Source organism: Crotalus tigris, unplaced genomic scaffold (genome assembly GCF_016545835.1).
Source record: "Crotalus tigris isolate CLP2741 ecotype Arizona unplaced genomic scaffold, ASM1654583v1 scf7180000017744.3724543626:3957646, whole genome shotgun sequence".
Lineage (NCBI taxonomy): Eukaryota > Metazoa > Chordata > Lepidosauria > Squamata > Viperidae > Crotalus > Crotalus tigris.
Genome location: NW_024096611.1, coordinates 3,652,269 through 3,665,263, shown reverse-complemented (window position 1 = coordinate 3,665,263; position 12,995 = coordinate 3,652,269). Strand labels below are relative to the sequence as shown.

The following is a 12,995-nucleotide window of genomic DNA, read 5'->3' as shown; positions in this document are numbered from 1 at the left end:
AAAATTCCAAGTTAGTGATGAAATTGTTAGAATTCAGTTTTCCCCAGTTTGGTTTTCTTCTGTTATGTTGAACCAACAATTCTCAAGGATGAGAAGGTTAGAAATAATATGTGCAAATGTTACCAAGTTGTGTAAATTGTTTTAATATTTAGATAATTATTAAAACAACTAACTGATGATTGTTTTATACCTTCACTTTCAGTGAAATTGGGAAATAGGAACTTGAGCTGAGTCAAGTATTAGCTGCAGCTGTCAACAAGTCCACCTCCTATCAGATTATCAGCCCCAAACATTGGTCTATCTAAATTGTGAAAGGACAGTTAATGAAAGAATAGCTTGAAAAATTGGATAAGTCAAACTGCAGAAAAAAACATAAGGCAGATCTCTCTATTGATACCAGAGGTAAGTGGTAAGTGGGTTTAAATATAAGTGAGTTTAAATGTTATCTTAGTTTTTAGAATTAAAAAGTATAAAACACTGCCCATGAACTTCAACTACATCCTTAACTGGATCTAAAGGACCAACAAGAAGGCTATTTTTCTCAAGTATTCACATCATCTTAATTATAACTAACTGAGCTACGTATTCTGTTATAAAATAATGCATCAAATTTTGACGCTATACAAGATAATAATGCAATATTCAGGAAGTAGACCATTTCTATTAATATTTTATAGGAGCTTTTTGTATAAAATCCCATTAATGTTCAAAGGAAAACAAGTAGAAAAAAGCCAGCAAAGAAAAAAAGAAAAACATGTAAGTGTGAGAGTGATGATAGAAAACAACCCAGTGATTTAGATGTTAAACCCTTAAATATACATACTGTAAAGATATTTTGCTGAGATCTTTCTAGTAGGTTCTATTTTTTGAAATTGCTGTTTCTAAATTGACTAAGCAACTCCTCAAACTAACAAAGGAAACTTTTTATTTTCTGGCACATATTAACTGCTTTTTCACTCTGTGTTAAGAGGTCTTACCTTTTTAATTCCATATTCGAAAGCTTTTTGTGCTAGTCTGCCAGGCCCCTCAACAGTTTTCCCATCATCATTTGGACCCCAACTGGCACTATAAATATCCACGTGATCAGGATTGAATCCAATTGAACTAGCTTCAATGGCATCTGTGACTATGCCATCCAGCATTCTGATCCCTTTAGAAGAGAGAGAGAAACTCCAATCAGTCATTAATTTGTGTTTTGTCTGACCTCTTCTTGGAAGGTATCAGTCAGGAGAAGGTACAAAAAATTTGCCAAAGCATTGAATATATCATGGAGCACAGTAAAGTCAGTCAGTGAAGAAAATATGGCACAACAGTGACATTACCAACAACCAGAAAAACAACTTTGCCAAGAGGCCTACAACAATGTTAAAGGAGTTGCAAAGATCCATGGCAAGTACTGGTTGTGTACTACATGTGACAACAATCTCCTGTATTCTTCAAATGTCTGGGTTGTGGGACAGGGTGGCAAGGTGAAAGCCTTTCCTTACAAAAAAACATATCCAAGCCCAGCTACATTTGCAAAAATGTACATGAAATCTGGCAAAAATATGTGGGGAAATGTGTTGATGAAACCAAGGTTCAACCTTTTGCCCATAATTCCAAAAAGTATGTTTGGCACAAAAACAACACCCTGCATCACCAAAAGTTCACCGAAGTTACAGTGAAGCACAATGGTTGCAGCATTATGCTTTGTGGTTGCTGGAACAGAGGCTTTAGTCAAGGTGAAGGGAATTATGAACAATTCCAAATACCAGTCAATTTTGTCACAAAACCTTCAGACCTCTGCTAAAATACTGAAGGTGAAGAGAAATGTCACCTTTCAATACAACAACTCAAAACGCCTCCATATCAAAAGAATGGCTTCACAAGAAAAATATCAAAGTTTTAGAAAGGCTTAGCCAGAGCCCGGACCTGAATTCAATTGAGAATCTGTGGAATCATCTGAAGAGGGCTGTGCACAGGAGATGCTCTTGCAATCTGACAAATTTGGAGCACTTTTGCAAGGAGGAATAGGCAACATTTCCCAAGGCAAGATATGCCATGCTGATAGGCTCCTACCCCAAAAGACTGAATGCTGTCATCAAATCAAAAGGTGCTTCGATAGTTAAGGGTATGCATCTTTATGCAATCATGTTATTATAAGTTTTTTATTTTTATTTTTCTCCCTAAAAGAGTTCAGATTGTTCTTCAGTTGAATTGTGCAGCTTATATGTTATATTAAAGGTAGAAATAATTCTGAAGTGATTTATCTTGGTCTAATCTTTTTACATCTCAAAACCCTAGCATTTTAACAGAGATTGTGTAGACTTTTTATATCCACTGTAGCAGATTCTTTTTGACTCTGGTTTGAGATCCAATTGTTTTAAAAAAATGTGAAATAGGAAAACAAAATCAGATTTGAAAAGAAACTGTTTGATCACTTGTATATCAGCAAAGAGACCGGAAGGATGGTAGCACAGGAAAATTCAGTGTGGCACTCAGCATATTTTTCTACAGTGTCCTATGGTTGGTTTCCATTTTCTGGTCATTCTTCAAAGAGATCAGATCCCTCCCCTCATCTTCATCCCACAATGCTAAACTGCATCCCTTCTTCTGTTAATCACCAAAAGGCTGGTGTACAACTTTAATATGAAATATGTTAATATGAAAGACGTTATCTTTGCCAAAAGACTGTTTAATGATGGAAGCTTGACTGATGAGAAAATGGCCTTTACTTTAGAGCAGTGTTTCTCAGTCTTGGCCAAGTTAAGCCATGTGGACTTCAACTCCTAGGATGCTAGCTGGGAAATTCTGTGTTGGTCCATACATAATATTTTTAAGATTGAGAAACACTGCTTTAGAGGTTTGATTTTTTGTGATGAGGTATATATCATTTATTTATTTGAAAAACAAAATAAAAACAATACAATGAAGGGATTACTTACAGAATTTTTAAAAATCTATACTATTGTAAATTAACTAATGGATACATACATATAAACATGCATACATACTCTTGTTGAGTTGATTATTTTGTTGACTTTCCTCTAATTTCTTAAAAAACCTCTTCCTCTCCAAACTAATAGCATATTAGTAAGTCACATTTAAAATTTAGAAACTAAAAGGTTGCTTTTTATCAGAGTTAAAGGAAAACTAACTCTTATGTCCTGAAAGTTGAATGTGATAGTAGAAGTTTGAATACATAGTTGAGGCCACGACATGCTTGCATCAACATGCATTGACAAAAACAATAATAAATAGCTAAATTTCAGCCCACATTTGTAGGCCACATGAATAAGTATATAGTAGCAACCTAATCAGCCACTAATGCTCAGGGATTATGGTACTTAATGAAAGTATTATTTTCAGTGTTCTGTTGAAATCCATTAAACTGCAGCAATGAATAACCCTTTAAATTTTTGAACAATCAGAATGCATAATAGAAACAGAAAGCGTACCATCATTTCTTCAGTCCCTGCTATTCAATTTAATATTCCTTTGTTCAGTACCTCTCCACTAGCATTTCAAACAGTACTCCAGCAAAGAAACAGACTGCTAAAAAAGAATTATTGTTTATATTTTTTACCTCCAACTTTTGAATTGTATGCCACTCCAACTCCACATTTTAGGTTGTTTGCTTGCATGGCAATCTCTCCTGCACATCGTGTTCCATGTCTGCAACAAAATCAGTATTATATGGGTCATCTTCAAATCTTATTATGTAATTATTATTCATTTGAGTATATGAAATTCAGATGGAGCTAAAAGGAACTAATTACATAGCCCTGTTTGCACAACATGATCAACAAAATTGTAGGAGAAGATTAGAGGGTTACATGAATACCACAATGTAGTTTATTTATTAAGTTAATACGCCCATCTCTACTTAATTAACCTTAAACTAGGCACCCATTCCCCCAATCAACCATTTAAAACAGACAAAATTCTGGAGTGATTCCATAACAATAGAGATTTTTCTAGGAACACTGTCTTTGTTTTCTTTTTACTCACCTGCTGCAACTGCATTGCTGGTGGTTTAAAAAAGGAGCAAACAATGTTGGTGAGATGAGGCTACATTGATTTTATCTGTTCTGTACCACCATGGATTTTTCTTTGATTTTTTCCCCCCTAAACATTATCACTGATACCAATGATAGCGTTCTGATCTTAGACTGAGAGATTGCAACTGATCGAAAAATCAGCATTTTTCAGAGTTCAGTGTGTTGCACTGACTGAAAAAAAAACAGTCAATGTGTAGCCAACCCAGTCATGTTGGATCTACGGTCTATTGTTCTACTGTCAAACAAATTTGGCAAGTTGGGGATAAACAAGTAAGTTACCCTAATTATGAAATCATCCTGAATGATTATAAAACACAGAACAACTTTAGTCAAGCTGATGTCATTCTGATGTGTTGGATCTACAAGAATTCTTCAGTGAGTATGCCTATTGTTTTCCCAACACATATTGATGCTATCATGAATTAATTTCAAGAATAAACTCAATATTCAAGAGACCAATGAAAATGCATAGCTTTAATGAATAACAGATATCAAGTTATTTATTGAGATGATTAGATTTAAATATACAGTTTGTCCTTTTTATTTACAGAGACTAAATAGAACAATATTTTCTATTCCACATTCCAGAAACTCTTCACTGCATCAAATGATAGTCCTTTTGTGATAAGCTGCTTTATTTAATAGCACAGTTCGGTATGCACTGAAGCTGTTGAATGCTGCCAGTTTGAATTCCATTGACATTTATCAGAAAGAGTAGTTGTTATGCAAAGATGGCAGATTTGAGAAAATTTAAATCAGTGGATAATGGTCAATTATTACCAATAACTGCTCCAGCTAAGCAGAATGATATATTTTACAAAACCTGAAAATATTCATCCTTTGAAAACCGTTCATTATTGTAATATATTATATATATATATATATATATATATATATATATATATATATATATATATATATATATATGTTTTCTGAGGTTTTCGCGGGTATTTGTATGTAGATCTTTGGTTGTTCGGGTTTTCTCCCATTGCTGTTCAAAGCACGAAGCTGAAAGCACCAGCCTGAAGATGACGAATGGGACTTCGTCGAAACGTCGCCAAGACACTTTTATAGATCTAAGATGTGTTTGACCAACCACTGCCTATCCAACACATACTTCATCTATAATGGACAAAAATACAAACAAACAGAAGGAGCACCCATGGGATCACCCCTCTCACCTGTCATTGCAAACCTCTACATGGAACACTTTGAAACCCAAGCTCTAGAAAAATCGGATCACAAACCCAAACTCTGGCTCAGATACGTAGACGACACCTTCATAATCTGGCCACATGGGAAAGAAAAACTGGACAACTTCCTCACACACCTCAACAGCCTACACCCCAAAATACAGTTCACCATGGAAACAGAAGCTAACAACCAACTTCCCTTCCTGGATGTCTTAGTCTACAAGAAATCCAATGGCTCCCTAGGACACACCATCTACCAGAAGAAAACACACACAAACCGCTATCTGCACGCTCTCTCACACCACCACCCAGCACAGATCAACTCTGTAGCCAAGACACTCATCTCCAGAACAAAACGCTTAGCTGACGAACAACACCTAAAAACCGAACTACACACTCTCACCAATGTACTAACATCCAATGGATTCCAAAGAAATAAGATTACAAACCTAATCCAAAAAGAAACCCCCACTAAAATCCAAGACGAAGAACAAGAAAACGGCAAAGCCCTCCTCCCATACATAAAAGGCACCACAGACAGAATCAGTAAGATCCTCCATAAACACAACATCAAAACAGCATTCTGCACAAACAGAAAAATATCCACCATCCTTAGAAACCCCAAAGATAAAATTGAATTAGAAAATCAAGGAGTATACGAAATCCCATGCACCACTTGTCCCACCACATACATCGGACAAACCAACAGAAGAATAAGTGCACGCATTGAAGAACATAAGAACTCAGTCAAAAAAGAGGAACCAACATCTTCCCTGGTCCAACACCTTAAAGCCACAGGACATGAAATTGACTTTAAAAATACCAGAACCATTGCCAAAAGTGAACATTTTAATAACAGAATAATCAGAGAAGCCATCGAGATAGAAAAACGCCCACACAGCATGAACAAGCGAGATGATACCTCCCGCCTACCAGCCATTTGGAAACCCGCCCTTATTGACAAACGATTCCCTAACACAAAAAATGATACCAGACCCACACTCACAAAAACCACACAGGATGTCACCACCACACATCCACGCAAAAAGCAAACCCAAAGCCACACCGATGATGAGGCACGACCACAAACCAGAAGCCAGACCAGAGCTGCATCATTAGCCACTTTAAACCCCTCCAATCCATACATGAAGCAAACTGACACCCTCCATGAAGATGAGGCACGACCACGAACGCGAAGCCAAAAAATAGCAAGGCAGCCCAAAATCTTAAACCCCTCTGCAACTCAGACTAACCTGAGCACAACCAAACAGAACACTCCCCCAGCCAATCAGAGCACAGCCAACCCCCCAGCCAATCAGAACACAGCCAAGCTCCCACCCAATCAGTTCATACCCCCACTGGCAGTTAAAAGGAAGAAACAGCTAAGACCACACATTGCTGCTCGAAGCACGAAGCTGAAAACACCAGCCTGAAGATGACGAATGGGACTTCGTCGAAATGTCACCAAGACACTTCCAATTTTACGCGGGAGAAAACCCGAACAACCAAAGACCTACATACAAACACCCGCGAAAACCTCAGAAAACAAATATCGAACCTCTACGGGGAGGAAATCCACCATCTGACCAGGACCTATGAAAAACTTGAGGTCCAAAGAGCTTCCATTTTATGCGACCTCACATACCTACGCAACTGCCGAGATCAAAATCTAATCCCCACATGTTTCCAACTGAAATTCCACTCCAACTCTGCAGCCACCAAACGGATCCTGAAAAGAACAGAATTGGCCCTAATCAGAAATGAACTTCACACAAAAAGATTCCTCCTAGACCGAATTAACAAAGATCTCCTCACACTCCACCTCAAACTCAGCAACAAGACCCACCCCACACTTTGGGACAAATCCAAACAACTCGCCGTCTGGAGAGCCGAAACACAGACCACCCTCAAGACAGATACACACACCAACAAACTCCGAAGACTACAAGAATGCCAGAAACAAACCCCTCCTCCCTCACAGCCACACATGAAACAAACAGTGCATAACATCTCAGATAGGATCCTCACCAAAGCCGAAACCAATGTCCTTTCCAAAGGATTCAACTTTGCAGTCACTCCCAAACACATCCCCACTGAAACCATTATATGTGGAGTTGAAACCAGCCTGACCAAAATCAACCCCGACGACGCTAACAGAATCAGACTCGAAATCACCAACATCCTCTGCACCAGCAAGCCACCCAAAAGCAACTTACCCAAAGAGGAACAGACAGCACTACGTAACCTGAAAGAAGACACCAGCATAATAATCCTACCAGCAGACAAGGGCAACGCCACGGTGGTTATGAACACATCTGACTACCAAACCAAATTAACCAACCTACTCCAAGACTCCACATACAAACCCCTAAATACAGATCCCACCACCTACCTGGAAAAAACCACCAGATCCAAAATAAAAGCCTCCCCCATTAGCGAAGAGATCCAGCAAAGAATCATTCCCAGAGAGAAATCATCCAGATGCCCCAAACTCTATGGTCTCCCCAAGATACACAAGGAAGGAACCCCACTCAGACCTATAGTCAGCTCCATAGGCTCACCTCTACAAAACCTAGCCAAATTTCTCGCCAAACAACTACAGCCCTATGCAGAATCCATCACCTCACACGTAAAAAACTCATTCCAGTTTATAGAGATCATAAAGAAACAAAACTTACAGCCCAGCGACCTACTAGTGAGCTTCGATGTCATATCCCTCTTCACCCAAGTGCCTATCAAAGAAGCCTTGACAGCTATCCAAAACAAATATAACCCCCCCAAACACATCTTAGATCTGACCAACCACTGCCTATCCAACACATACTTCATCTATAATGGACAAAAATACAAACAAACAGAAGGAGCACCCATGGGATCACCCCTCTCACCTGTCATTGCAAACCTCTACATGGAACACTTTGAAACCCAAGCTCTAGAAAAATCGGATCACAAACCCAAACTCTGGCTCAGATACGTAGACGACACCTTCATAATCTGGCCACATGGGAAAGAAAAACTGGACAACTTCCTCACACACCTCAACAGCCTACACCCCAAAATACAGTTCACCATGGAAACAGAAGCTAACAACCAACTTCCCTTCCTGGATGTCTTAGTCTACAAGAAATCCAATGGCTCCCTAGGACACACCATCTACCAGAAGAAAACACACACAAACCGCTATCTGCACGCTCTCTCACACCACCACCCAGCACAGATCAACTCTGTAGCCAAGACACTCATCTCCAGAACAAAACGCTTAGCTGACGAACAACACCTAAAACCCGAACTACACACTCTCACCAATGTACTAACATCCAATGGATTCCATAGAAATAAGATTACAAACCTAATCCAAAAAGAAACCCCCACTAAAATCCAAGACAAAGAACAAGAAAACGGCAAAGCCCTCCTCCCATACATAAAAGGCACCACAGACAGAATCAGTAAGATCCTCCATAAACACAACATCAAAACAGCATTCTGCACAAACAGAAAAATATCCACCATCCTTAGAAACCCCAAAGATAAAATTGAATTAGAAAATCAAGGAGTATACGAAATCCCATGCACCACTTGTCCCACCACATACATCGGACAAACCAACAGAAGAATAAGTGCACGCATTGAAGAACATAAGAACTCAGTCAAAAAAGAGGAACCAACATCTTCCCTGGTCCAACACCTTAAAGCCACAGGACATGAAATTGACTTTAAAAATACCAGAACCATTGCCAAAAGTGAACATTTTAATAACAGAATAATCAGAGAAGCCATCGAGATAGAAAAACGCCCACACAGCATGAACAAGCGAGATGATACCTCCCGCCTACCAGCCATTTGGAAACCCGCCCTTATTGACAAACGACTCCCTAACACAAAAAATGATACCAGACCCACACTCACAAAAACCACACAGGATGTCACCACCACACATCCACGCAAAAAACAAACCCAAAGCCACACCGATGATGAGGCACGACCACAAACCAGAAGCCAGACCACAGCTGCATCATTAGCCACTTTAAAGCCCTCCAATCCATACATGAAGCAAACTGACACCCTCCATGAAGATGAGGCACGACCACAAACACGAAGCCAAAAAATAGCAAGGCAGCCCAAAATCTTAAACCCCTCTGCAACTCAGACTAACCTGAGCACAACCAAACAGAACACTCCCCCAGCCAATCAGAGCACAGCCAAGCCCCTAACCAATCAGAACACACCTCCACCCAATCAGAACACAGCCAAGCTCCCACCCAATCAGTTCATACCCCCACTGGCAGTTAAAAGGAAGAAACAGCTAAGACCACACATTGCTGCTCGAAGCACGAAGCTGAAAACACCAGCCTGAAGATGACGAATGGGACTTCATCGAAACGTCGCCAAGACACTTCCAATTTTACGCGGGAGAAAACCCGAAAAACCAAAGACCTACATACAAATACCCGCGAAAACCTCAGAAAACATATATATATATATATATATATATATATATATATATATATATATATATATATATATATATATATATATATATATATATAAATAATACTGTTACAATAGAATCCACACAAGGAATTCAATATTATTTGCCTTAAATAGGTGTTGGTGAACCTTATTGTATCATAAACAAATTGACATTCTATCTTAATTATCTTGGGAAGTATTATATGTTTACGATTCTACACTTGAAGTGAACAGATGGGCTGATCCTCTGCTTCTGAAACCAACATAAACCATATCAATGCAGTCCTCCACTAAATACTAAATCTTCACTCTATTCACATTGCTCCTCTCAACTAAATATGCACTGGTCTCACAACTTTTATTTCAGGAGTGTCCATGGTGGTAGTAATCAAAAAAGGCAGTAAGGCAGCCTGATCACACAGTTGAAGTCCATCCATTATTGTTATTGGGATTGTGTCATCAATTGGAAATGGGAACATGTATGTGTGTGTGTTATTTATCATATTGTTTCATCTAAATCATAACCAATCCAACATCTGAATAAAACCAGTTTAGATTAGTCATTTATATAATGAAGTGCCATGCACTTTAATAATAGAATCCCAAAATGTAGGCTCACGTGTTGACTGCATAAATGACATTTGAAATTTAATTTCACATTCACTGAAACTACCTATTCAACACCATGACTACTAGACAATACTAAAATCTACATCAGGACAAAACAAGATAAAACAAGAGATCTCGTCTCACTGTGGTGAAAGTATAGAAAATCAGTATGGAGATCTATCTCCCTTGGCCCAGCAAATGGAAATATTTTAATGCAATCCTGAGCAAAGGGAAATTATGAAAAGAAATAAAATATAAATGTGACATTTTCTGGCTGTGCAGCGAAGGATGACAACAACAACTCCGTGGTCTAGAATTAGTTTTGTTTGCTACTGCTCTTAAAGTTTAATTCAGGTAGATAATATAAAGCAACAGTGAATATCATTGAAAATCAGCCAGTAATTCCAGAAACAACTAGCAATATATATCAAAGAGTGTATTAAAGTAGATAGTTACTCACTTATTTTCATTTGTAGGATCATATCTGGGAAATGGATCGTGATCATTGTCATTGAAATCATAACTTGCATCAGGATCCTAAATGTTAATTAAGAAAATAGCTGTAACAGCTATAAACAATTGCTAAAGCAACAGAGGTAGGAATATAAGAAGAATCAAAGCAAACCAGAATGGAAACTTATCTAGTCTCCCTTTCTGTTTCTTCAGTGGTCAACACAATGTCTATCTGGGATGCCAACAATTGTACATAATTGCAGTATGTAAAACATATTAATAAAGCGTTCTCCTTTTTTAAAAAAAATCAATAATAGCTCATGTTTTTGAGTTATTTGTCATATTTGCATTTCTCTACCCAATCATCATGCAACAAGTGATTTTAACTCTTTTGAATTCTCTCCAGAGTCTACAGATTAAGTTGACAAACAATTGGGTGAAGACACCCAATCACGTTTATTATTGAATAGGAATATTTTTAAACTCCAAGAATCTCGTCATGAAATTGGAAATGAAAACATAGTGATTGCTACTGAAATATTAAACTCACATAGTTAAAGTAAATGTCTGTGTGATTCCACTCCAAGCCATCATCAAGCACTGTTATGACAATCCCTTTGCCTGTGATGCCCTTTTGCCACACTGGAAGGACATGGAGATCCAATTTGCGCAAAGATCGGTTGATTCTTGTATCTTGCTAGGAGAAACAAAAGACAATTTAATTATGCATTGTGCAAATGTTACTAACTTGTTTTGCCTATAACACATTGTAAAAATTACTTTTCCTATACATGCTGTACTCAAGTCTCTTTGTATGAATGAATGAATGGATGGATGGATGAATGATAGCACACTTGTTCCTGCATAGCTTTTGATTATTTAATATTACATCACAAATAGCTACTTTTAAATATTGCTTGTAGAGATACACTATTTATTTTACTTTACTTTACTTTACTTACTTTACTTTACTTTACTTTACTTTACTTTATTTTACTTTACTTTACTTTATTTATTAAATTCATTTGCCATTGCTTATTTAGTTAGCATTGCTAAAAAAACCAGCCTCTCCTTTACTGAAATTTTGTGTCATGAATTGCATGGCACATTGAAAAAATATGGTTCATAAAATATATTAAATTATATTTGATTTGGTTTTTATTTGAGTTCAGTGTAAAAATTTATACAATTGCTTCATGATGCAAATAGTAGTTCTGTACATACTAGCCTTGCCCAACTTCTTTTATCTAATATGGAAGATGATAAGAAATGAAATCTTAAATCAAGAGAGCACAAGATTGGAGAGAGCATCTATATTTTATTGTCAATTTCAATCTCTTAGAATCATCTTCTTTTAAATTATTGATTTGTTAGTAAGAAGGGGCTGAGTCGCATTGTTGCTGACTGATTAAAAAATGGCATCACTTCATCATGGCCTTCCTTTCTTTTCATTTGAGGTACGTATCTTCCCTATTAAATTTTATAAAGCTTGTGCTCTTTTTCACAAGTACTACTTATATCAAACTGTAATATGTTATATTTGGGCAAATGCCATAAGAGAATTGTTCCACTAGAGAATAGTTTTGTGACTGTACAGTTTTCATCTCAAAATCATAAAATATGCTGCAGATGATTGTATATATCATAGTTTATAACCTAAAAGCCAACGTCTATTATCATACTTTGAGTAATCTCCGAAATGGTTTAGTACACTAATGAAGCAATACTAAACATATATGTTCTACATGAAGATTCAAACTCTTACCAGATACCATTGCTGGCTCCACATTGGGTCATTAAATAGATTTTCTGCTGAGTCTCCTAATTCAGAACGCTTAGTTCGCTTTTTTTCATACTGTTGTTCTGCCCAAGTCACCTAAAATAGCATGAGATAGATGAAGAAATGCTGAGTTCTTGTGTCTATAAATGCACATCAAAGACTTGTTTATTCCATGTATAACCCAGAGATTTTCTAAGGAAGTCAGAGCACTATTTCTAGAATTACAGTCTTTCCATAAAACAACATGTGCTAATTTAACATTGTTACAGCTAAGAATAGCTTAAGACTGTCTCATGTTTTGGCCATGGATGAGATGAAGATAATATCATGGAAGAATAAAGAGGTAGATAAATGCTCTATCTAATCACCATATGGAGCAGGGCCATTAATGTTACTAAAGGGTAAGTTTAAATTTTAAGACCCTTTTGAAGGGAGGCTAAGGGACAAAAT

At 37.4% G+C, this 12,995-nt stretch overlaps 1 protein-coding gene across 2 annotated transcripts in view; it reads right to left on the bottom strand.

Annotated features, from left to right (window-relative positions):
• Positions 1-12,995, bottom strand: part of PCSK1 (proprotein convertase subtilisin/kexin type 1) — a 42,993-nt gene that overhangs the window by 17,465 nt on the left and 12,533 nt on the right. For both annotated transcript variants that reach the window (XM_039340425.1, XM_039340426.1), the window contains 5 exons: positions 12,531-12,641; positions 11,316-11,462; positions 10,773-10,849; positions 3,566-3,654; positions 978-1,150 (listed from right to left, as the gene is read on the bottom strand). In XM_039340425.1, the coding sequence (XP_039196359.1) occupies positions 978-1,150; positions 3,566-3,654; positions 10,773-10,849; positions 11,316-11,462; positions 12,531-12,641 (597 nt within the window). The remainder of the gene's footprint in view (positions 1-977; positions 1,151-3,565; positions 3,655-10,772; positions 10,850-11,315; positions 11,463-12,530; positions 12,642-12,995) is intronic.